The 26,132-nt window shown below is 44.6% G+C and overlaps 1 protein-coding gene across 6 annotated transcripts in view; it reads right to left on the bottom strand.

Moving 5' to 3' along the window:
- The window catches only part of PHF20L1 (PHD finger protein 20 like 1), a 1,153,412-nt gene that overhangs the window by 561,990 nt on the left and 565,290 nt on the right, over positions 1-26,132 (bottom strand). For 5 of the 6 annotated variants that reach the window (XR_011278670.1, XM_069621650.1, XM_069621653.1 and 2 more), the window contains one exon: positions 6,577-6,630. The exons of the other annotated variant lie outside the window; for it this stretch is intronic. Coding sequence is in view for 4 of the 5 variants with exons in the window: in XM_069621650.1 (XP_069477751.1) it covers positions 6,577-6,630 (54 nt within the window). In the remaining variant the exon portion in view is untranslated. The remainder of the gene's footprint in view (positions 1-6,576; positions 6,631-26,132) is intronic. 6 annotated transcript variants of the gene reach the window in all.

The raw sequence follows: 26,132 nt of genomic DNA, 5'->3' as shown, positions 1-26,132 counted from the left end.
TATGTGATTCCACTTCTTGAATCAAAGTTTGGTTTTTCGATGTTTTATTCATTAGAGACCACAACTGCCGCGTGTTTTTTCCATTTAGCGCTTTCAAAAGTTCTTCAGCATCATGTTGTTTCATTGTCATTTTATATGATTTCATTATTTTGGAGAATTTTTGTTTTTCCTTTTTTATATCAATTTGATGATCTCCTTTATTTTTCTTTATTTGTCGCAGTAGTTTGTAATGTTTCTTTTTTTCTAAAAAGATTTGTAGATTGAAATAATGAGTCTGCGGCTGTTTGACTCTTTGTTGATTTCTAATTGTGGATTGTTGGTACTTCTCTAAGATCCAGCCATAATTTAATTTAACTTGGTCCTTCAGCGCTGCGTCTTTAAATAGGGTAGTTAAATCTTGTATTTGGTGATCTTTGATTCGCAGCCGGTTCAACCCATTGTTTATTTCAAGATCAGGAAGATTCAAACATTGTTCGCTTGAAGGTTCAGCTGGCCAGGAGATAAAAATTTGACGATGATCACTATCTGGATTAGGGGAACTCGCAGTGGAAGTGATTTTCCGAATACCTTCTGTTGCGAAGATATAATCAATTATTGTGTTGGAGTTCTCCCGTGACCAGGTCGGCAATGGGATGCCTTTATCGTTCGTGGGTTGGACGCTTAGGGAAATGTTGCGTAGCGTTGTTTCCTTAATCCATGTTCTCGCTCTAGATGACATTTCATTAAGTGCCAATTTGTTTCCTCCTTTGTCAAAAAGATGGAAGTTGAAATCTCCTGCCAAGATGATTTCGTTTGTACTATTACTAATGTTCAATAGGTCGATTTCATGACATATAGAATCAATGAATTTATTATCGGACATAGCTGTAGGGTTCTAATATATGTTAAAGATTGATAAACATGTATATTTGGCAGGGTACGATGGGTTGGATTTCTGTATTGACGGAATGCTGATGGATAGGAGTTGTGCCCACGGGTGGATTATTTTACTTTCCATTATTCGCCAAGTAGGGTTAATTTTTATTAGTAAGAGCATTCCTGATGCTGGTTCTCCCTTGTTGTGAAAATATAGCTGGATTCATGAATTAACTATAGCCATGACACACTACTTCCTCTTTCAACCAGGTTTCTTGGAGGCAGATGATATCGACTTGTTCGAGTATAGATGTCTCATTTTCAAAAAGATGTCTATGTCCCCTTGTGTTCCAGGAGCATAAGGTTGTGTGAGGTTTCAATGACTCTTTTCGTTGTTATAGATATGTTTTCTTTGTTTTCTGGTTCACGTCTATATTAGAGCTGTTTCTTAATATTTCTCGTGATATTTTATTTTGGTCGTGTGATCTTAGACTTAATTCATGGAATTTTTTTCCAGATTCTTGGATTTTATTTTGTCTGGTTCGATTCTTGGTTATATTTTTGCTAAAAATGTCTAATGTTCTTAATTTTTTTTCCGCCATCAAACGAGATACCATTATTTCTTCTGTTTGAAATCCCAGAGTCAATAGCTGATGTTTGTTGTCAATGACACATTGCATTGTGTCATAGTTGGAAAAATCAACATGGGCTTCTTCCATATATTTCTTATTTGGAAATATAATTAACTCAATGTCTTCCGTTTTTATGTATCTTCAGTGCTCGAGTTCTTCGGATATATGGCTAGTCGGTATGCGCACGAGGCTTTTACTGGATTTTTGAAAATTGGTCTAAGGAGTTTAGGGGTTACATGAATTGCAGTGTTATCATTGGTTTCAATGGGTCTTTCTGATTCATCAGCTGGCCATATTTCTTCAATGGAGACTGCTGAATATGCCAAAGAGATGTTAATTTGGTGCGCATTTTCGATGATCTCGGTTTGAGTGTAGTCGAAAAACGAGTCTTCATATTCATCTATTACAATGTGGGATTCGTCTTGAGAGTTTAAGGAAATGGAATTATAGGCGCTTACATCATCTTCTGTAGAGGTGTATGTCAGGGTAGTTGGATTTGCAGCTTTGATTCGCGTTTCCCGATTACCTCTCTTTAGGTATACCTTGTAGATCGACTGTTATCTGGTTATCTTGTACCGGAAGATTTGGAGCTCTATCTCTTTTTCCGGAGTTCGAAGTAGTTTGTTGATTGATAGCATCTATAAGTATATCTAGTGGTTCTGGCATTGACCGATTGCCTTGTGATGTAGGATTTGTAGCTCTATCTACTTTTCCAGTGTTCAAAATAGTTTGCGGAGAAGTAGTCTGGTTATTAACAAGAGATTTTCTGTTAATCTTTGTCTTTTCGTTAATCGTTTTCTGAGCATTTAGTACCTTTCGCAGGAATGCACGTGACCCATTTTTTGTGATTTTTTTGTGCTTTGGTTTATGCGATGTATCCTGCCCCACTAATCCTCTTTTTGAAAGGTCAAAAATATCAAATGGGGTGCACACAGGTGGTTCGGTGATGTCTTGCCACGCAGAAATCATGGTTTGTGGAACTGGAACTGGATATGGTTGATGGTCGCATTGGGTTGTTTGATCTATTTTCCTCATATTCGGATTAGATTGATTTTCTGTCGGAGTTTGTTGAGTTATACAATGTAAGGTCGTTGTTACTTGTGCAGATTTTTTAACTTTGTCATCCACCATTTTTTTGGTGATTGTTGAGAAAGTGTCCATTAAATTTAGTTTATCAGCTCTATCAGCTCTCGCCACTTCCGCTAGTCTGTTTTGCCATGTTCTTGACGATTCAGCCTCATATTTTAGTCTTTCTTGAATAGAGCTTATTAGAGATTCAAACTGTGTTTGCTTGGTCAGGAGCATTGCAAACAATGTCGCTTGGTCTTTGATGGAATCAACCATTGCTTCTTCGATTTTTAGAAACGGTATCATAGCTGTTGATAACACTGCTACCAAAGTATTTTGTAGATCTAGCATCGTCGTAGGTAGCCTTTGTTGGTATTCTGGAGAATTACTTATATTCCCAGGGTTCACACAGATGGAGGAATTCGTGTCATCCGGATTGCTTTTCGACGGTACCTTCACAGGCGAGGTGGTTCTTAACAAGCCTATTGGGGTAGATGACTCAATTTTTCCGATTTGTTTTGGCGTAGACAGACCGCCAAAAACCTCATTTTTTTCCCTTGTGAATCCATAATTGTGTCAATTTCTGTAATGTCCAGTGATAGACGAGCAATTCGTGCCATGAGTGGGGTTGTGGGTTCTTCATTTCTCATAGCAGTTGGCAGATGTGTTGCTTGCCATTGCTGTTTGGCTGCCCTCGCGCGCTCCTGAAGAGGCGTTTGGTAGGAATCTTCGAGTCTCAGATTATGCTCTAGCGTATAAGACATACGTGATCAAGATGAGACATGGAAGCTGTGACAGGACATCTGGTTTCTGTGTCTAAGTTGTCATGATCAAGGGGATGTTTTACAAGGTCAGCATTGACCAAGCAAACCTGATCCTTAGTTTTCGCTTTATGTTATGTGTGTTTGGTGTTTTTAGATTAATCGGTATGGATCCATCGAGGTCTCGTTTGCTGGTCGTATTTTGTGTAGGCGCTAACGATTCCTCTTGTTTGCCCTGGAGCCTTGTACGAGGTTTAGTGGGTTCCATATAGCCTTCCGACTCCTATCGCCGATCCAGCCGCAAACAGCACAAAACAGCCTCGCCCTTTTCTCCACCACGGGCTTCTCGCCACAAGGGTGATGGAGTGCTGGTAATGAAGGCACTTCCTGTGGGCGTGTCACATGGACGTCAGGTGACGCGTGTCACGTGATGCGGAAGCGATGGGGAAGCACACCGCTCGCTTCAACTGCTATCGGCTCCTGCCAATAGACTGACGCGAGTTGGAGCGGCGCTTCGCCTTTCCTTGTTTCCAAAGGTAAGATTGGGAATCAGATAGTCTCTCAGCCGCACAGCACAAAACAGCCTCGCCCTTTTCTCCACCACGGGCTTCTCCTATATATTAATATCCACAGTGTCCTAGCTATTTAAGTCACCTGAGGGTGTAGGAAGTGTCTGTACCATCCCAAATGGTTACTTGCAGATTTAGAGAAACTAAGTATGCATTTTGGAGTGTATTTTTTGTGTTACTATTATATTGCCCCTTCTGAAGAAGGCTTATTCAAACTGACTGTTAAATTAATTAATAACTGTTTAATCAAGAAACCTTGCATGTAAGAGTTTATTTGGATAATTGTCAGTGCGAATCTCTGTGTAACCACCCTACTGCTCACATTGACCTCTCGAAATAAGCCTGGCTGCTCTGCCACACTACCAACATGTGTAGTGCAGACTTATACCAAAGGTTGGGTTCCTATTGCCAGGAGGTCAAGGTTGTTGTAGTGCACCCAAAGGGTACTGCACCAGATCTTGTCCAACCTCCCTTACTGCATAAACCGTTGAAAATCGCATGAGTGCACAATAACCGATAATACGATAATATTTTCTTTTCCATTTCTGACATTGCTATACATGTAACTGAACAAACACAAAAGTGAACGTGCTCTTTGAAGTCTATTATCAAGGATTCCTAAGTGTTCTAGCATAAATGTCTGAAGAATTTAAAGTGATTCTGGTGTAAATATAATAAATATATACTTTTATATAACTTAAGTGTAAGTGCTTTTTTGCTATGCCTGTAACTAGTTTCAGTGTACTTGACTACAGTTTACATCTTCCTCTTAAGATAAGCCTGACTGCTCTGCCACCCTACCAAGGTCCTGAGTTAGTACAGACTGATACTAAGAGTTGGGGATCTATAAACCACTGGGATATCCTTACTAAAGTCTTACTACCAGTAGGACTTTAGGAAAACTCCCTTAATAATGAATACACAGGCTTTCCCGGGAAATGCATGACCGTAAAAGGAATTTCCTGGTAAGGCAGGAAGGCAGCCACAGAACAAGATTGCCAAAAGAACAAGCACCAACCTTATGGCACGGCCATGTTGGGACACTATCCACAGTTAGTAGCCAAAAGCAGTAAAAGCAGTAATGCTAAAGAAAAGTACTGCAAAATTAGTGAAAATGTAACGGCTGCCACTAGCTTATGGTTCGGCACATCCAAAAGTAACCAGAAAATCCCTTTGAGTGTAGTCTGGAGTCATACAAAAGAAGCCCTATTGCACTGCATTGTGCAATGATAAAAAGTTACCCAAAAAATAGTAACATGTATCAAGACAAGGAAAACAGTTTTGCAGTACTGACAGCCTTACGGACTGGTCAGTTTCCCCCTAACAATGAGCAGGAGTGGAGTGAAGCTGAAGTCAGGAAAGAGTTCAAAAACAAAAGAAAAAAGATTGGGGTCCATAGAAATGAAGGGAAAGTTACTAAAGAGAAAACTTCCCTAACAAAAGGTAACTGTTATATTTGCAATGGCAGTCAACAAGAATACAACCTTAACTTTAGATGTCCAACCCCAAGCTGAAAGGGCCCTGTGCCCTAAAAGTTCATAAAGTTTCCATTTGTTTTATGAGCCAGGAACATTTTAGGTGGAGGGTCTTGTGGATGGGAAAGAAGTTCCAAAAGTCAGGTAGGTATTCTAGTAAATCAAACTGCCCCCAGCTTTCGGCATCAAGTATTGCAAAACAAAAGTACAACTTTTTAAAGTGTTCAAGACTTTTACAGGGGGAGTTTTAGGGAGCGGGGGTAGGCAAGTATTGCTGTAACTCACCTCCCCACACTCCAGTTTCTCTTCAGACTTGGCAGGTCGTTAAAGGTCGGTTTTCCTGCTGTTGGTTCTGGTCGCCACAACCCAGGAGTCAAGGGTGCAAGAGAGGTCCCGGTTGGACACAGAAGCTGGTGCAACCTGTTCATCGATGAATACAACTCACCAATGCAGCACTCTTCTAGGCAGTGGACCATGCACAGCGACAGAAAGGGACGCAAAGGGACACTTGTTGCGGTCAGAGTCAGCCCCCTATCTCGGGTCCCATTGAAGCAGGCATGCTGAAATTATGCAGGTGGGACTCCTGTAGCATAAAATGAGCATCACCAAAGGTCTGACTAAACTTTCCTTCCATTATAACTCAATACTGCAAAGGTGATATAAAATAAGTATTATTACTGACCTCAAATGATGTCACCCTTGGTGCTGGAAAATGTATAACATGAAATAATTACTCACTTGCATTATTGTTCACTTTTTAAATTGAATCCTAACTTGGGATTACTGTTACTAATAGTTGTTGCTTTTTAAATAATGCTTTAAATATCTTTGTTTATATATAAATAAATATGTATACTATAACTTTAAGTGTGGCTGCTCACACAACTAGCTTGTATAGTGCAGGCCTATATTAAAAGGTGGGTTAACCAATACCAAGAGTTAAGTCTTGTGCAGTCCCACACCAGTTGGTCTGCGCAAATTTTTAACAGGCATTTAATTCCAACTTATTTCACACTGCTCTGTCAAGTTTCACAGACATTTATGCTAAGTCACATACAGCGCATAGTGGGCTCCACAGGACATCAACATCACGTAGGTCATCAAGCGTATTACCTAGAGCAATACTTTAGTTGTCTACTTTCAAATTGAATTCAAATACTTTGCAGAACAACAAGTTAAATAAGAGCGAGAGGTAGATATTGTTTTCTATTCATACCAAGCGATGTGATTTTCTCTTCTAATTTCACTTTTTTTTCTGTTTTCACTATTCCTGCAGAAAAAAAAAATAGAAACCGACTTCAACTGAGCAGGTATTCACTTGTTTTCCTAAGACCAGAGGGGCCAGGGATTTATCCATTCCTGTACATGCCGTAGATGATCAAAAACGTTGGTGTTTATTGCCCCCACTGTAATGTCATCCCTCTATCCCAGACAAACAGAAGAGATGCACAATTAATTTTCATTAACTCAAATATTCACTTATCATGCCCTTCACTACAGAAAGTCATGTGATGTCATTTGGTATGCAAACCTCCCCAAAAGGTATAAAACCCAAATAGCCACATTTTTACATAAAGAAATTATAAAATAGAGTGAGTGATAGGAAAGTTCCTTTTTTTTCAGCTTTCCCCTTCATAGGTTTCCATTGGACCCCATTGTTTCTACTGGCTTTTAACACTGTCCTTACTTTTTTTGCGAGGTCAGTAAAGCCTTTTGATCATTCTTAGGTGGGAAACTGACTAGTCACTAAGACTGTCAGTACTGAGACTGTCTATGAATGCTTGTATTTTCGCAATTGCGACCATCACCTTACCGTGAATGTTGAGATGGATTGCTCAATTCTGTCCTGGTGGACAGATTTCAGGAGGCCACCCTAGTTACAGTCAACAGGGGAACTATGGGAGTTTAGCCAAACCCAATCAAGATAAGTGTGGAGAGTGGTCAAGCCGAATCTCGTGAGTGGGGTCAGGGGTCCTCAATGAGTCTACACAGTGAAATACATTTTATTTCTACTTAGGCAGGCAAGTACGAAAATACTTTATTTATTATAGGCCCAAACACACACTACGGAAATGTAACTAGCAGGTAATATCACAAAACGCTCTAAAAATAAAACATCTATAAAGTCACCTTTGGTTATAGAAATGCATATAATTCACCGAAACAACTTAAAGTAAGATGACATGCATTACTTACCATAATAGCATTTCTGATGATTGTACCTGCTTAGATTCACATGCTGTGCATATAGTTCAACATCTAATGATAATCGGGGAGTAGTCCATCTTGTATTTCGAGAATCGAAAGGGGACGTCGACATAGGGGTGCTTGTAACACTATACCTAATGTGATATGTTGTGAACCAAAAATCCCTCGCGCGTCGAGGTCCCTCTGGTTGTGTTTTTTCGGCCGTGAGGAAGACTTATGACTATCGTGAGTACAGATAGAGAGAAAGTGGTAAGATGTCTATGTTCCCTTCTACTGCAAGCGGGGAGCAAGGGGGGCACATATGAATCTAAGCAGATACAATCAGAAATGCTATTACAGTAAGTAAGGCATGGCTTCTGATGCTTGTGAATCTGCTTAGAATCACATTGTGCATAGACTAGCATGCAGTACTCAGTCGGTGGTGGGATGTGAGAAGGAACAGTATTAAAGAGATGTCTTAGTATCGCTTGTCCCACCGGAGAATCAGACAGATTTAGTATCTAGGCAGTAGTGTCTTGTAAAGGTGTGTACAGACCTCCAGGTTTCCGCTTTTCAAATGGACTTTAGAGTAACATTTGCAATGAATGCTATGGAAGCCCCAGTGCCCAGAGTATCGTGTGCTCTAGGCTTGAAGGGCAGATCTCTTGGCAATAGTGTAGCATAGTGTGATGCAGTTTACAACCCCCTTTGAGGTAGCCGATTTATAGACGGGGTCCCCTTCTCTACCAGCCGCCACTAAAACGAATAACTGGTTTGTTTTCCTTAGTGGTTTAGTTTTTTTCAGATAATATATGACTGCCATGCGCTCATCAAGTGTGTGGAAGCTTCTTTATGCCACGTTAGTGGGGTTATGGAAGAAGGTGGGTAGTTCTAATGATTGGTTCACATGGAACTTTGAAATGAATTTAGGCGCAAACCGTGGGTGAGTGCGCAGAACCACCTGGTCTTTGTGAATTGTGACAAACGGGTCTTGAACTGAAAGGGCCCGTCGTTCACCAACTCATATTGAAGTGACTGCTACTAGGAATGCAGTCTTGTAAGTGAGTGCTTTAAGGCTAGCCTTATACATCGGTTCAAAAGAAGATCCCATTTGCATAGTTAATACCACATATAGATCCTATCCGGGAGCTGGGTTTGAAATCGGGGGATGAAGTCTCTTAACCCCTTCCATAAAGGCCCTGATTATTGGGACCTTCCACCACAACATCTTTTTCTGGGACAAAGTAGAAGCTGAAAGTGCAGCTAGGTGGACCTTCAAGGAATTAAAAACCAGACCAGAGTCTAGTAGGTGAGTCAGGTATAGGACAATATGTGTCGGTGAGCAGTCTATGGGATTGATGCTCTTGGAATTGCACCAGATGACGAAGCGCTTCCATTTACTGGAGTAGCTATGTCTGGTGTTAGGCTTTCTTGCTTTTTTAAGTACTTCCATGCATCTCTGAGGAAGTTGGAGGTGCCCAAACTCTACGACTGCTGGAGCCATGCCGCTAAATTGAGAGTTTGCGGGCATGGATCGAGTGTTTCCCCTTTGTCCTGTGAAAGCATGTTGTATGGGCAAGGTAGCTTCATCGGAGGAGAGATTGGCATCGCCATCAGATGGGAGAACCAGGCTTGGCAGGCCCACATTGGGGCCACCAGAATCATAGTGATTGGTTCCTGGTGCATCTTGTGCACAATTCTGTTGAGTAGGGTGTTGGGCAAAGATTGTATGCAGTACCGACTGAGAAAACTACAAACAACTCTGACTACAGGTATAGGAAAACCAACCTTTGGTATAAGCTTGTACTACACAGTTTTGGTAGCGTGTTGAGCAGCCAGGCTTATCTCAAGAGGGGTCAAAGTGAGCTGTAGGGGAGTTACAGAGATTCACAGTGACAAATATTCAAACAAACACTTACACTCGAGGTTTCTTGAGTAAACAATTATTTTTATTAGTCAGTTAGAATAAACCTTCAGATGGGAGCAATATAATAGTAACACGCAAATACACTTCAATATTGTACACGCTTAGTTTCTAAATCAGTAAATACCCTTTTGGGATGGCCCACAGACACAACCTACACCCTCAGGTGACTTCAATAGCTAGGGTGCTGGGGACATTAATATCTTACTGTTGGCATTTAGAATACGGTTATAAGTTGGCAAAAGGAAAAGGTTATTAGAACAAGAGATCACAAGTATTCTTAAGGAAGCAAATACTTTTGGATCCCTACAGCAGAGTCATTCAGTATAACAGGCTAGGCCAAAGTCAAAGGCCAAAAGTCTTATATAGGATGAAGCACTTCTGGTAGTTAAGTAGAAAAGTCTTTGCACAATGTTTTAGAAATCTTTGAAGAAAAGAAGAATCAAATGTAGGGCCACAAGCCGTTAGACTTTTCAGTGGTAGACGATGCAAGCAACTCTACAGTAAGAGGTAAGTTCCCTAAGACTTTGTACAGTACCTATGAATTGAAGAAAAGATGCAGCAGAATACTTCTGTTCGTGTGCAGCTCTGCAGATATCACTGTTCCTGGGCCTCAGTCGTGGGGACAAGAGGCAGGACTTCTGGGGACTCCTGCACTGCAATGGGACGGTAATCGCTTCCAACCGGCAATCTTCAAATCAGTGGCTGTTCAGTGTTTCAGCTCCTCGCGTCTACCGCAAACAGCAACACTGCGATTCCTGACTGTCGAGATGGACTTTCCTTGCTTCTGGGGTCCTACACTCTGTTGAGGGGGCTCAGGCTCGGTCAGAACTGCTTCCTGGGAGTCTGGGGGATTTTCCTGAAGCTCTAGGCCAGCTTAAAAGCATGCAATCTGGTGTTCCTCTCCCTGGCTATACGGTTTCCAACAGCAACTCTGTGGAAATTCAACCAGCTCCGAGAAGGATATCCAGGTGGCTTACTTTGGAGTAGATTGGTCCCACCAACTCAAGGGGAGAAGTCGTCCATGCAGGGGTTTCTCGGTCGATACGAATTTGGAGTTTCAGCAAAGCAGCAGGGCTTCACCGGGCAAACCAACGGTCCAGAAGTTGCAGCAGGCATCCTCTTCAAGTTCTTCTTCGGTTCCTTCGTCCAGTGGTCGACTCTGCCTTCCAAGCCAAAAGCCTCGCCTTTTATTCAGTTCTCTCCCATTCAATTCAGCCTAGCTGTCAATCACGCAGCAGGGTGGCTGTCCTTGCCGGGCAGTCAGCCGGCCAATCCCTATAGAGTGCATTTGGGTCTCCTAGGAGACTACGCACAGGGAGTTTCGGGCACCTCCCTCATTTCCTGCTCATCCCAGGCACCCTGGAGCCAGAGGCAGGCTTCACTCGTGAATCCCAAAGGCAAAGTGAACAATGGGACCAAACCTGGTTTGGCACATAGAGTACATCTCAAGAAGGACCTTTCCACAAAGAAATGGCGAAAAAAAGACTACCAGGGCCATTTTGACAAAAATGGCACCATTGGGTGTTGCTTTACTGCAGCTGCAAACGCAGCCCATGGTAAATGCACACCACGGTAGTTAAAACAAAACCACTGCCACCAGCCATTCAGTGAGGAAAGGATAACAAAAAATTGTTACATGACAAGCTAGACAAAGGGGATACTAGGTAATCCCTCCAGCAACCTATTGTAAGATAGGGTGTGCTGGGTCTAGAATGCTACAAATGCAAGTAAAGTCAATTTCACTTTACTGCACTCGGAAACAGTAGTTTATCCCAGAGAAGGTATTTAAACCTTGGGGAAATCTGAAAGACTTCCCTGTGCCACTGCACTGAAGGTGCTTTGTGACACAAAGTAAAAGATGATGCCTATGGAGTTTGTCAGGCTCCATAACCAAAAGAAGCACAATGCTCAGAAATCACATTAAAATACATGAGTGGGAAAAAGGGTCTCTCTTTCTCCAGGTTAAAACAATCAAGTCCTCAAAATCCAGGGGGTGGGGGGGAGGGGGTCTCTAAGGTGGAGGGAATTAACACATTTCTGAGAATTCTCCCTAACATAGGGAAGTGAGGGGGAAAAGCATAGACAAATTTGCCTGACCATGTTATCAAGAGACTGTTCCCCTTAGAGCGGTTCGGGGGGTACCTGGGAGGCGTAATCTGGGAATTGTGCATTCTCCAGAGTTGCTAACAAGTCTATCTCTGGGGAGCCCCATTCTGCGAAAACGGTGCAGACAATGCCTTCATGTAATCGCCATTCGTACTCTGTGGATAGGGGGGAGGTTTCTGCTGAGCACGTCTGCCAGAAGATAGAGTTCCCCTGGAACGTGTTGAGACGGGAGAAACATCTTGTGTTCGAGTGCCCACTTCAATATGTTCTCAGACAGTTTGGATAGCCCTGGAGAGGGTGTGCCTCCCCGCCCCCCTGTTTGTTCAAGTAATACATGGCTGTGGTGCTGTCTGTGAAGACTAGTACTGTCTTCCTCTGTAGTTGTGTCTAAAAAGCCTTCAGGGCTTTGAACACTGCTAACAACTCCAACAGGTTTATGTGGTTGGATGCTACTGCTGGGGACCAAACTGTGTGCGCCGTGTGATGAAGGAGGTGAGCCCCCCCCCCCCCGTGAGAGACGAGTCTGGTGAGTGGCTTCTACTGCAGGGGTGGTGAAGGTTTTCCCTTTTAAGAGGTTTACCCTCGACAACCACTGCAGAGAGAACGAGGGCTGCCGTGACAGCCAATAGATCATCCCATTTTCTGCTGGCCTGACACCATTGGTTGTTGAGCCACTCTTGCATGGAGCGTATGTGCAAACGTGTGTGTGACTAAGTAAATACAGGAGGCCATCATCCCGAACAGTCACATGGCTTTGTGTACAGTGACCTCGCGATTGGCTACATAGTGAGGGATCTGGAACAGCATGTTTTGAACCCTCTCGGAGGGGAAGACAAGGCAGTCTTCGGTCCAAATTAAGAGCCCTTAGTAATTGTTTGACTTGGCTGGGGTCTAGGGTAGACATTTTCTGGTTGATTGAGAAACCTAGACTGAAGATTAAATCTACTATCTTCTGGGTGTTTGATCGGCATGTTCCATACAAAACGCCTGTTATTACCCAGTAGTCGAGGTAAGGATAGACTGAGATGGACTATCTGCGCATGTGAGCCCCTACTACCAACAGCACCTTAGTAAATACCTTTGGGGCTGAGGCCATGCCGAAGGGAAGGACCTTGAACTGATAGTGTGTCCTCGATCATGACTCTTCGGTACTTTGTGCACTGGCAGCACTGAAATATGAAAGTATGCATCCTTCATGCCCAATGTTGTCATGTAATCCCCCTGTGTTAGTAGAGGGATTACTTCCTGCAATGTTGTCATTCTGAACTTTTGAGGCTTGACAAATTTGTTTGCTGGGAGCAGGTCTAGCATAGGGTGCATGGTGAGATCCTCTGAGTACAAGGAAGTACACTGAATAAATACTCTCATTTACTGGTAGAATGGGGACAACTTCTATCGCGCCCTTTTCTCGCAGGATCCCCCACCTCTTGCAGTAGGATCTTAAGATGTTCTGGTGATAAGCGCCTGGACACTGGTGGTTGGTATCAAGGTCGTCAGCTGAACTCTATACAGTAACCGTGGGTGACGTTCTTGAGCACCCACTGGTAGATGGCGATTCCCTCCCATGCATGAAAGAAGGATGTTATTTCTCCTCCGGGGAGGCATGGGAGGGGACCTGGACCAGCAAGTAATTTTTTAGTTGAGGCCGGGGAGCCTCTTGGGGTGGGGTTTCTACCCCCTTCCTTTGCCACAGGGCTGCCTGCTCTGATATTGGCCAGTGGCAGTTGCCCCTTGTCCAGAGGACCATAGTGTATTTCCTGTTCTGTATGGATTGTGGGCGGGGGAAACGTGGGAAGGATTGTCCCCGAAAGGAGAAGCGAGAATTACCTCCTCGCTGCCAATAGGGTTTTTGCGTAATCTGGTTTAGAGACTAAGGTTTCATGTTCCTTTTTAGCTGTCTCCAAGGCCACATCTGCCTTTCCAAACAGGTTAGTTTCTTCAACTGGTCTGTTAATAAGGGATGCCTGGGTTTCAGGCTTAAATCCCAAATTCTTGAGCCATCTGTGCATTTTAAGCAGGGTGCCTTCGGCCAGTGTTCTTCCTGCTGTTTCTGCAGCATCCAGGGTATTTTTGAGGATGTTCTGATTGACCTGCCTTCCTTCCGAAACAACCGCCGGAAGGCGTGATCGTGTTGGCTCTGGGACTTCTTGCAGGCCCTCCTGGAGCAAATTACATTGGACATCGCTATAACTAGCCAGCAATGTGGTGTTCGCTATCCCAGTGGAGTAAGCTGCTGATGGTGTAATGCGCTATCCTAGGGCATATAACTTTTTGCAATCCTTGTCGGAAGGTGCCTCAGCCATAGACAAGGGTACTTCGGCTCTCTTCCTTGTAGTTGTGACTACTAGGGAGTCAGGAGTGGCAGGTCCTCAGATAAATAGCGGGTCTGTTCGAGAGGGGCAGAAAAGATTCGGCATGTGGATTTACAGCTCTTGTTTGAGATGGAGTTAACAGAGAGGGAGACGCGCACCTTTTGATAGAATTCAATACTGGTATGCCTTGACTTGTGGGTGATTTTGCTTTTAAAATGTCCTCCACAAAGTCGTTGTCCTGTACCGCCTCTTGAGTGGCAATCTGGAAGTGTTCAGCAGCCTTTTTAAGAATAGCATTGAATGCCGTCTGGTCATCAATAGGTGAGGCTTGTCTTTGGCGAGGAGGAGGTCCTAAACACAGGGTGTTTGGATGTGGAGTAGTGGAAGGTGACAGCCATGGTGCCTCGCTTCTGGTTGTTCGTCACCCCAATCTTCCTGATGGATTTCCTCATGTTCTGACAGGTCAAAGACCTCCTCATGAGGGAACTGACTGGAAGATCTTTGAACCTTAGACAAAGTAGGGTAAGAGTCTTCCTCTCGGTCTCTTTAGGGTGATAAACCTCTCAGAAAAATCTACAAACTTGGAAAGATTGTTCATGTATCCCTCAAACCCATCTCTGGTCCATAAGGATGAACCAGAGGGAGGAGGGAAGCCGGGGGACAAAGGGCTCTTTTTGAGGATTTGGTCTCTGGGCGGTCGAGATTTTTCAGCCAGTGGACTAGGGTCTCTAGGCGGTCGAGATATGTCAACTAGTGTCAGCTAGTGTCAGACAGGGGCTGAGAACCATCAGAATATTCTTGACGTCTCAGCGTGTCTTTCAACGTGTCCCTTGGCTTATTTGCCGCTGAGATGTTGGCGAGACACTGGCGTATCTCCGTCATATCTGGAAGGGATTTCGACAAGACTGACTGCTTCGTTGTGGAAGCCAGAATCAAAGGACCCGGCGTGGGCATCAGGGGCTGTGCGGGGGCCTGAGGCACTGGAACCATGGGAGGAATGACTGTGGGTGCCAGCGGAGGGACAGACGGGAGGTTGTCCCTGATCACATCCCGAAGGATGGACCCCATCTGAGGAGACCTCGTGAGCATGAGGAACTTTTAAAAAAAAAAATGTCCTCACAGGCCGGTGGGGTGGTAGGTGGCATTGACGGAGTAGCGGGCGGCTGCTGGGGCCTGTGCGTACTCTGCCTTGCTGGTTGCGGGGTAAACCTGCCGTGCAACGCTGATGGATAAGCTGTAGGCCACGTACCTGGTTGAGACCAGTCCCACCTTGAAACTCGTTCTCCCACCTGCTCCGCACCAGTGGGCTGTATCGGACGAGCAGCCATCTTGTATGGCGCAGTGGCCATTTTGTAAGGCTGCATGCCATGTGCCAAAGTTGTGGTGCTCGCCTCGCTGGCACCGGCCCCCTTCAGGACGCTTGGTGGTGGAGCAGGAGACCTACCCTGCACCCGAGGACATGTCGGCATGCGCAGGGGAGGAGCGTTGCGCCAGAGGACAGAGTACCTGATCAAGACCAAAAGACAGTAGACAATAGAAAGTACCCGGGGAAGGGCGCGTGGTATTACAAGGTCAAAGCCAAACCCAGGAGTTCTGGTGATAGTGGTCCGTTCCTGTCGACACAAAAAAGGGTACTGGGGAGTGGCGCCGGTCGGCAGTGTCAGGGGAGCTCGCGCTCCCAGGGCCGCAAGCCTCTAAATTCAAAGGGAAAAGGTTTTTTCTGGTAACAAAGGTTCTGTCTCCCGCCCCTAGCAAGGGACCCCCAACCAGTATGGAGGACGGGACTTAGGAGTAAAATATAGCCGAAATGGTAAAAAGGCATGTGCTGCCACCAGCTCATCTTTGGGCACATTAAAAAAAGAACCAAAAATCCCCTAGGTAAGACTCTAGTGTTACAAAGGTATCCCCATTTCACTGCATTGAAAAATGGTGTGTGCAATACATAAAGGTTAACCAAACATGTAATAATTACAAAACAAAAGCGAAACCGTTTACCAGTACAGACAATCTGAAGGACTAGTCAGTTTCCCAAATTAGCAAAAAGGTCAGGGAAGTGACTTTTCTGTAAAAATTCAGGACAGGGTCTGTTGGGGAGAATTCTCAGAAATGTGCCAATTCCTCTCTACCTTAAAGACCCCCAGCAACATTGCTGTATTTTGAGGACTTGAATTTTTAACCTGTCCAGAGTGAGACCCTTTTTCCCACTCTCTCATGATTTTGAAAACGGTTTGTTTTGGTTGTGGAGTCTGACAAACTCCATAGGCATCATCTTTTTACATTGTGTCACACAGCACCTTCAGTGCAGTGGCACAGGGAAGTATTTTCGATTTTCCAAGGTTTAAATAACTTCTCTTGGATGAACTACTGTTTCGAAGAGCAGTAAAGTGAAATTGACTTTACTTACATGTTTTACTTTCTAGACCCAGCACCACACCATTTTACAATAGGGAACTGGAGGGGTTACTTAGTATCCCCTTCATCTAGCTTCCCATGTAACAATTTTTATGTTACCCTTTCCTCGATGAATGGCTGGTGTCAGTGCTTTACTTTGAACTACGGTGGTGTGCATTTACCGCAGGCTGCGTTCGCAGCTGCAGTAAAGCACCCAAGGGTGCCATTGTTGTCAAAATGGCCCTGGTCGTCTTTTTTTAGACATTTGCTTGTGGAAAGGTCCTTCTTGAGATTTACTTTGTGCACCAAACCAGGTTTGGTCCCTTTGTTCGTTTTGTCTTTGGCAGGATTCATGAGTGAAGCCCGATTCTGGCTCCAGGGTGTCTGGCGGGGGCAGGAAGCGAGGAAGGTGCCCAACACTCCCTCTGCCTAGTCTCCTAGTAGACAGGAATGCACTCCTAGGTGATTGGCCAGCTGGCGGTCCAGCAAGGACCGCCACCCTGCTGGTCCAGCAAGGACCGCCACCCTGCTGGGCGACTGACAGGTAGGCTGGAATGAATGGGAGAAACCTGCAAAAAGGCAAGGCTTTTTGGCTTGGAAAGCAGAGTCGACCACTGGACGAAGGAATCCCAAGAAGAACTTGGAAGAGACGCCTGCCGCAACTCCTGGACTGTTGATTTGTCTGGACAGCCAGGTACCGTGGTGTTGCTATTTACGGTAGACGCAAAAAGCTGGAACATCGAAGTGCCACTTATTTGAAGATTGCCGGTTGCAGTCGTTGACCGTTCCACTGCAGGAGTCCCCAGAAGTCCTCCCTCTTGTCCACACGACTGAGGCCCAAGAACACCAGGATCTGCAGAGCAGCACAGGAACAGAAGCCATCTGCTGCACTTTTCTTCAACCTAAAAGGTACTTTTCAGCCTAAGAGAATTTACCTCTTGTTGTTTAACCTTACTTGTCCTCGTTGGAGTCTTGTCTTGGTTCTATCTGTAGAGTTGCTTACAGCTTCTTTACCTCATAAGCGTCATCCGCTTCTGGCCCTATTTTGATTTCTTCTCTTCTACAAAGACTTCTAAAACATTGTGAAAGACTTACTTAACTGCAACAAGTGATTCGGTTCACCTTGACTTTTGATAACTTAACATTGGCTGGCCTGGCTCCCTGAATGACTCTTCTCTCTTCTGCTTATGTGTTTTGCCTTCCTTGCAGGAAGAGTTTAACTGACTTTGCATTGGGGGGTGATTGTGAAAGTACTTACCTCCTTAAGAATAATTGTGTGAATACTTGTCTGACTGAAACCTCTTTGACACTCTTCTCAAGAATATTCTAAATGCAACAGTGATATATTAATGTCCCCAGCACCCCAACTATTGAAGTCACCTGAGGGTGTAGGTAGTGTCTGTGGGCTATCCCAAAAGGGTACTTACTGATTTAGAAGACTAAAAGTGTGTATTTCTTGAAGTGTATTTGTGTGTTGCTTTATATTGTTCCCTTCCGAAGGCGGCTTACTCTGACTGTTAAATTAATAACTGTTTAATCAAGAAACCTTGTGTGTAACAGTTTATTTGAATACTTGTCACTGTGAATCTCTTTGCAACTCCCCTACAGCTCACATTGACCCCTCTTGAGATAAGCCCGGCTGCTCAACACACTACCAACCTGTGTAGTACAGACTTATACCAAAGTTTGGGTTCCTATTTCCAAGAGGTCAGGGTTGTTGTAGTGCACCCAAAGGGTACTGCACACAATCTTGCCTAACAGGGTCAAAAACATCAGCAAAAGGTTTGGGGGTCCACAGAATATGGAGGGAAAGTTGCCTAAAAGTCAAATCTTTCCTAACATGGAAGCTAAAAATGAATTTGGGTGCGAACCGTGGGTGGATTCATAGGAACACCTTGTTTATATGCAATGTGACAAAGGGCTCGGAAACCGACAATGGTTGGAGCGCACTTACTCTTCTCAGAGGAGATGGCTATAAGAAAAGCATCTTTGTAAATGAGATCACGGAGGCTTGCCTTAATCATGGTTTTGAAGGGAAGACCCATGAGCTTACTTCAGACAATGTTTAAAATCAACCGCGGGAGGGAGCGGGTGTGGGATTTGCAATCGCGGGATACATCCTTTTCACCCCTTTTCCATGAAGGCTTTCACGACTGGAGGTTTCCACCACAAGACCTTGCTTAGTGATGTTGTATACACTGAAAGTGCAGCTAAATGGACTTTTAAGGAATTGAACACTATACCAGAGTATAGAAAGTGTAGTAGATAGTGCACTATGTTACAAGGTGAACAGTCAAATGGCAAATATCCGACCAACCAGTCCACAGTGGAATCTTGAAACTCTTACGGTGCCTCTAAGGGAACCTGGAGGCGTAGGCGACTGAGTTCTTTTCTTGTGGCAAATAGCTCTATGTCTGGCTGACCCCACTGTGTGAAAATGCTGTGCACAATGTCTGTATGTAGCTCCCACTCATGTTCGGAGGGAAGTTTGGTGTCTGCTAGGCAGTTGTGTTCCCCTGGAACAGGTTGCGACGAGGAAAATGTTCCTTTGGAGGCTCCACCTCCAGACCTTTTGTGCTAGTCTGGACAGATCCAGCTAAAGTGTTATATATATATATATAGAACAAGTTACTCCCTGTAGTGACTTCTGTACTCTGTCAATAGTTCCCTTTCCTCCACACGTCTTGGAGTCGGGACTGTAACACTGTTGAGCAGCACAATAGTAAAAAGTCCTCTGAGATATAAATGTTGTACGGTAGGCTGCAGAGCGTGGGTGTGGCTAGACCCACGGACTCCTCCTATCAGCAACATTAGTCAGTCCTTGCATCCGCTAGATGGGACAACAAACTGCCTAATTAATGGGGGACAGTGGGAATGACATATGGAGGAAAGAGGATGATGGACTAAGAACAGAAGTCACTACAGCAGGGGTCTCCAACCTTTACGTTATCTAGAGCTACTTGTAGTGGAGGCCAACAGTGGAGAGCTACCAGCGGGCGATATCGGGATGGGGATATTTATAAACCTCAGATTTTTTACCAATATTTTTTGGGCCTGATTATTTCCCCTCTATAAATAGATGGAATAACATATGCCTTCACGATTATATTAAGACCTTCATAAACCTCTTTGTTGCATTATTATTTATTAGTAGCCGTCTCATAAAAACAGATATTTGTTGGACTACCACACAAATATCCTATAATGTATGTGCCCCTTCCTTTGCATGTTATGCAGGCTCTCTACATGCTGGGCACGCTATTGTTTTCCAAACGCGCATTTCACACTTCCATAAAAAAAACGAAAGTAATTTCCAAACTAAAAAATGCTGCTTGCGTTCACTACTTTTCTTTGAAATGCTTTTTTTGTCAGACACCACACATACTCTGTTATTTGTGTGCCCCTCTGTGTTTTAGCACAGGTTATATTTATAAAGATGTTATATGCTTGTCAAACTGGTTAATCACAGCCTTAAGAGAGGTGAACATGTCACTGCTACCAGGCCTTCTCTCAATTGGTTATCTGAAACTCAATATCATGTGCCCGCTACAGAAACAACTCTGTAAAGCGTCCCCCAAATATTTCAACCATCGAGACCTACCGGATAGGTCTGGGGGAGGGGGATCATCCGATACACTTCAAACAACCTCCTTTCCATCTGCAAATTCCAATATAAAACTATTGCTGGCACACTAGTTTACATGTTTTGTACCCAGCAGTGGAGCTGAAGTCCAAGCAACCTGAGAAGCCAGCCATCCAATGTTTGCATCCTCAAAGCCCTCACATCTTCTAACATATGCCACCTCTTTAATCCATGTGGTGAGGGAGTGAACCCCACCATTCTGTTCTTTTCAATTCATGCTAGGCTCACGGAGCGGCATGAGAAACATTTTGCTGCTCTGTTCAGTTTGTGGTAGGTTCGCGCAGCGTCACAAGAAACTTTGTGCCGCTCTTTTAGATTTGTGCTAGGTTCGCCCAGTGGCACGAGAAACTTTGTGCTGCTCATTTCGTTCGGTGCTAGGTACACAGAGCCGCATGAGAAACTTTGCACAGCTTGTTTCAGTTCATGAGATGGTACAACAAACGTTGTGCAGCTCTTTTTGAGATGCAGCGGAGGTGGAACGGTGGATTGCGGTGAAACAAATCGAAATCTTACGGATTTTGTTTACGCGGCTGGCGGAACAGAATTTCACAATCTTACCAAGCCTATTCCTGTGCAGAGTTCCCTCTGTGAATCAGGGGACTTGCATGCAGTGGTGCACAGGATATGAATGTGAGATGCAAAGAGCACAATGATTAGATTGAGTATAAAGCAATAATTGTTTGGGAGCGTGGGAGCAGAAAATCATAGTGTTTGGTTGGATTGATAAACCGGTATTACTTTTTTGGGCGTGGGAGTAGAAAATCAGCTACTGTCTTGAGTGTAATTCACACATGTGACTTTTATGGGTCAAGGAGAAGAGAGTCCCAGTGGGTCACTTGCATGCGATACCCATGTGGTGTTTTTGGTCTGTGGAAGCAGAAAATCACATTGTCTGGACTTAGGATACAGGTGCAGAAAATCACAGTGACCTGCTTAAGTAAGATACACAACTATTTGGGTGAGCAAGTATACAATCACAGAGCGGGTCTTCAATGTGATGCACAGTGATTTCTTAGGGCATGAATGCAGAAAATAAGTGACTGTCTTGAGTTTGATGCACACCAGACATAACCTGTATAAGAGTGTGGTACGCCCGCTTGGCATTTTGGATGAGGGAGTCATAGGAAGGAGGGCCATCTTTTAGAGCCCAGAACCTTCCTCAGAGTTTTGGAGGGTCATATTAGCTCCCTGGAATCACAAAGCATTCACAGGTGATTCCGTGCCACCAACTAGTCTTGCCGCTGCATGTTCGGGTCAGGGGGTATGGTGGCAAGCAGGCTTGTTTTTCTGAGGCATAAACAGAGAAGATGACGTCTATTTACCTTGCAGGGCCTGCCATCCACAGTCTGTTCCTCAAATTCCTGGTCGACTTTGAAGTTGATTTCGGTAGTGTGGACAGTTGGAGGTTTTTATGTAGAAATTCTCACCATTTTGCTTGATCTCCACTGCCGGTTTAGAAGCTGCGGCCATGGCAATCTTTCGCAGCATGACTTGTAAACCTTGTAAATCTAGATGTCGCGTCCATAATGGATTCCATCTAGCTGACACTGTGTGGCTCACACTGATCCTGCCCCAGCCCCTCGGACATCTCTGCAAACAAGAGCAAGCTCTCTCAATCAACACAATGTTGAGGGGGCGCACAAGGCCATCTGTGGTACTACAGGCGGCCACAGTAGCAGAATGTGATACTGACATCTGTCAGTGAATTCACAAGCAGCTCAAGTGGCACAGCAGGCAAGCTTCTCGCCTAGGACCAGGGTTCGATCCCGAGCATAGACAGTAACTGCAAAACACACCAGAAAACAATTGCAATTCAGATGGTGTTTATTTTTCAGGTTCTCCAGCGCGGGTGACTGAAGAGGTTCAAGCGAGCTACTGGTAGCTCGCGATCAACTGTTTGGCGACCTCTGCACTACAGTGAGTAACTTGTACTTCTCTTACGTCCCCATCCCCTTTCCCCCATACTTATGAGGTATTACTTAACACTAATCCCCTTGGAGGATTGGCAATCAGGTTCCAAAGTACTGCCTGGCCAAACCTGGTGTCAGCTCTTATTGAAGTGAGAATACAGTAGCGTTTGCAAAAGTAGACCACAAAGACCAAGGTGCTGCCTTATGGATGGCATCCCATGGAGTGTTTCTTTGGAAACAGCTGTAGCCTTAGCTCTGACTGCATGGACATGCATGCCTTTGGGTATTTTTGTAGCTTGTACGCTTCAGATATGCAGGAGACAATTCATCTCGCTATTGTAGACTTGGAAGCATGAAGGCCCACTTAATCATTTGAGTGTAAGTAATGGCCACCAAAAAAGCAATCATTCACGAAACAAGCTTTATGTCTGCCGATAACACGGGCTAGAATGGTTAATGCGAAATCAGAGCTAATAAATACAACATTGAGATCCCATACCAGATGAGGGTTAACCAATGGTGGAAAAATGCAGAGCAAACCCTTGAAGTGTCTTTTTATAACTCGGGTTGAAGTGAATATGTTGTGTTCGAGAACTGACATAGGCTCCTTTAACTGATAAGTATGTGCAACAAGAATGTAATTAATGTTGGTAGAAGCTAGACGACAAAAAAATTAAAGGACATTGTCCAATGAAGGATGAAGAGGGTCAAATGAATGTTCTAACACCAAAAAGCTAAACCTAGCTCCCACACCTTTGGTATTGTGACCTGGTAGATTGCTTTCTGGCAGCTTGCATGATAGTAAGATTGCTATCTAAAATGCCAAATCCAGCAAAGGTTAACTGCTCAGGTAGCAGGTCGATAAGCTTAGAGATGCTGGGGAGTGATGAAACACTAGTACCCCTGCTGAGATAGTAGATCCTGTCATTTTTTATAAGTGAGCCAGCACACCCCACCTTATTTGGAGTGCTGGGGAGATATAAGGTATCCCTTTCTTACTTACATGATACAATTTTGTTACAATTCCTTACTTGAATGGCTGGTCAGTGTAACTACCTTTATGACTTTCAGTCACTATTACTTGCAGGCTGTTAATTCAGCCTCGGTAATGCACAGAAAGGCCACCATTTTGCTAAAATGGTGGGCTCCTTTTTTCCGCCATTTATTGTATGCTTGCTGTTTGAGGTCTTCCCCTGCTATTCTAGGCAGGAACGGCCTCAGTGGCTGTTTTGTCTTCCGCGGGAATCCTGTGAATTCCCCACCCAGGATCTAGAGTGTCTGGAAAGGCAAAAGGGAGTCCAAAACTACAGAGCCCTTTGTATTCCACCTTGCCTGAAAGGGAACAACTCCGAGTGGGTGACTGGCTGTCCTGATTAGATAGCCAGACCGCCCCTTTCTGTAAAATGCGGTGAGAGACTGCAGAGGTTGTGCTGAAGTTCCTGATAAAAGCTCAGAAAATGGAAGCTTCCGACAAGTCAGCCACTGGAACCAAAACCAAAGAGGAAGATTAAGAAACCGCAGCAGAGATAATTTCCAGCAACCAGAGAGCCTTCTGTGTAACCGTATACCGCTGTAACCCTTACTTCCAATCAGACTGCTGACTCTGAAAACAACGACCCAGAGCCTGGTGAGACCCAATAGACTCAAGAAGACCTGCATTTTGAGCCACCCCACGCCATGCTGCAACCTTGCGGGGCTGCAATACCCCAATACCCTGGCACCTCGAGCCATCTGGCACTGCACGGTCTGCCGAATTCCGAATCTCGATGAAATTTTGGGGACATTCTGCTGGATCTCCAGAGGCACGATTCAGGTCCGAAAAATCCCCTCAGAGTGCTGGACTTGTAAACTACGAGAATCAAACCAGTGATATGGTCTTTTTCTGTGCTCCTGAAAAGGCGCCAAATCACCAGCCGCATCCAGCCACAAAGAAACTCTTGCCTGGAGCTTTCCCCCGTGATCCCTGCTGCAAAAGTCCTTCCAAAGTCCTGTCTTCCGTCTTCTTGACAAAGGAATCCATTTAACAGGTTTTTGGTGGGAGATCCTGAAGTCTTCCTGCTGCAACGCTTCTTCTGTGCTGAGATACTGTGTTGGCTGTGGTATTTTACCTACCTTAATCCTTTGTGATTTCTGTATAGCTTTGGGGTGTTTTCTGTGACTGGGAGACCACTCATCCAGTTCACACAGGCCCACTGCGGAATCCTCCTAGGGCGTCTCGCTGGACCCTCAACTAACTTTAAAGTGACATACTTACTTGTTTGAACAGTCTTCATCTGGACCTCTGACTTTGCCTGCAACTGAACACTATCTCACCCTGCCTACAGCTGGCTGTTAGGCAAGATTGTATGCAGTACCCTTTGGGAATACTACAAACAACCAGACTACAGGTAATAGGAAACCCAACCTTTGGTACAAACTTGTACTACACAGTATTGGTAGCGTGTTCAGCAGCCAGGCTGATCTCAAGAGGTGTCAATGTGAGCTGTAGGGGAGTTACACAAAGATTCACAGTGACAAGTTTTCAAAAAAACTCTTACACAGAAGGTTTCTTGAATAAACAATTATTAATTTATTCGTCAGTCAGTTAGAGTACGCCTTTTTCACAAGGGAGCAATATAACAGTAGCAGTCAAATATACTTCATAGAATACACGCTCTTAATTTCTCTAAAGCAGTGAGTACCCTTTTGGGATGGCCCACAGACAACCTACACCCTCAGGTGACTTCAGTAGCTAGGGTGCTGGGGACATTAGTATATCAATGTTCCATTTAGAATCACTTGGGAGTAAGCCAAAGGAAAAGGTTATTAGAACATACAAGAGACCACAAATATTCTTAATCAGGCAAATACTTTCCGATCCCCTAATAAGAGTCATTCAATAGAACAGGCTAAGCCAAAGTGAATGGGCAAAAGTATCTGAGCTGAAGTACATCTTTGCAGGTAAGTAAGAAAAGTCTTTGCACAATGTTTTAGAAGTCTTTGAAGAAAAAAGAAGAATCCATGTAGGGCCACAAGTCGTTAGACTTGTGAGTAGTAGAAGAAGCAAGCAACTCTACAGCAAGATGCCAGTTCTCTCAGACTTTTACAGTACCTTTGCATTGAAGAAAAGGTGCAGCAGATGACTTCTGTTCCTGAGCAGCTCTGCAGATCTCACTGTTCCTGAACCTCAGTCGTGGGGACAAGAGGGAGTACTTCTGGAAATTACTGCACTGCAATGGGACGGTCACTTCTCGCAACCGGCAATCTTCAAACAAGTGGCTGTTCGATATTTCAGCTCCTCGCGTCTACCGCAAATAGCAACACGGCGGTTCCTGGCTGTCGAGATGGGCTTTCCTTGTTTCTGGGGTCTGCACTCTGTTGAGGGGGCTCAGGCTCGGTCGGTCTTGCTTCCGGGGAGTCCGGAGGATCTTCCTGGAGCTCTTGACCAGCTTAAAAGCAACGCACACAATCTGGTGTTCCTCTACCTGGTGGTTCGGTTTCCAGCAGCAACTCTGTGGAAAGTCAACCAGCTCCGAGAGAATGTCCAGGTGGCTTGGCGTCCTCTTAGAGTTCTTCGGTTCCTTTGTCTAGTGGTTGACTCTGCCTTCCAAGCCAAAAGCCTCGTCGTCTATTCAGTTCTCTCCCATTCATCCAGCCTAGCTGTCAGTCACCCAGCAGGGTGGCTGTCCTTGCCGGACAGTCAGCCGGCCAATAACTACAGAGTGCATTTGGGTCTCTTAGGAGACTAAGCACAGGGAGATTCGGGCAACTCCCTCACTTCCTGCCCACCCCAGACACCGTGGAGCCAGAGGCGGGCTTCACTCGTGAATTCTGCCATAGGCAAAGTGAACAAAGGGACCAAACCTCGTTTTGAGCGCAGAGTAAATCTCAAGAAGGACTTCTCCACAAAGAAATGGTGAAAAAAGACTGGGCCATTATGACAAAAATTGCACTTTTGGGTGCTTTATTGCAGCTGTGAACACAGCCCGCGGTAAATGCACAACACAGTAGTTAAAAGTAAACTACTGCCACCAGCCAATTCATTGAGGAAAGGGTAACACAAAAATGTTACATGAGAAGCTAGACAAAGGGGATTATAGGTATGAATGTAAGTAAAGCCAATTTCACTTTACTAATCTGGGAAACAGTAATTTATCCCAGAGAAGGTAAAGACTTCCCTGTGTCACTGCACTAAAGGTGCTGTGTGACACAATGCAAAAGATGTCTATGGAGTTTGTCAGGCTCCATAACCAGAAGAAACACAAAGTTCAGAAATCACATTAAAATACATGAGTGGGGAAAATAGGGTGTCTCTCA

The sequence above is a fragment of the Ambystoma mexicanum genome, chromosome 5q (genome assembly GCF_040938575.1).
Source record: "Ambystoma mexicanum isolate Mex_15411 chromosome 5q, UKY_AmexF1_1, whole genome shotgun sequence".
Classification (NCBI taxonomy): Eukaryota; Metazoa; Chordata; class Amphibia; order Caudata; family Ambystomatidae; genus Ambystoma; species Ambystoma mexicanum.
The sequence above is the reverse complement of the archived record's forward strand: the minus strand, read 5'-3'. Positions and strand labels throughout refer to the sequence as shown.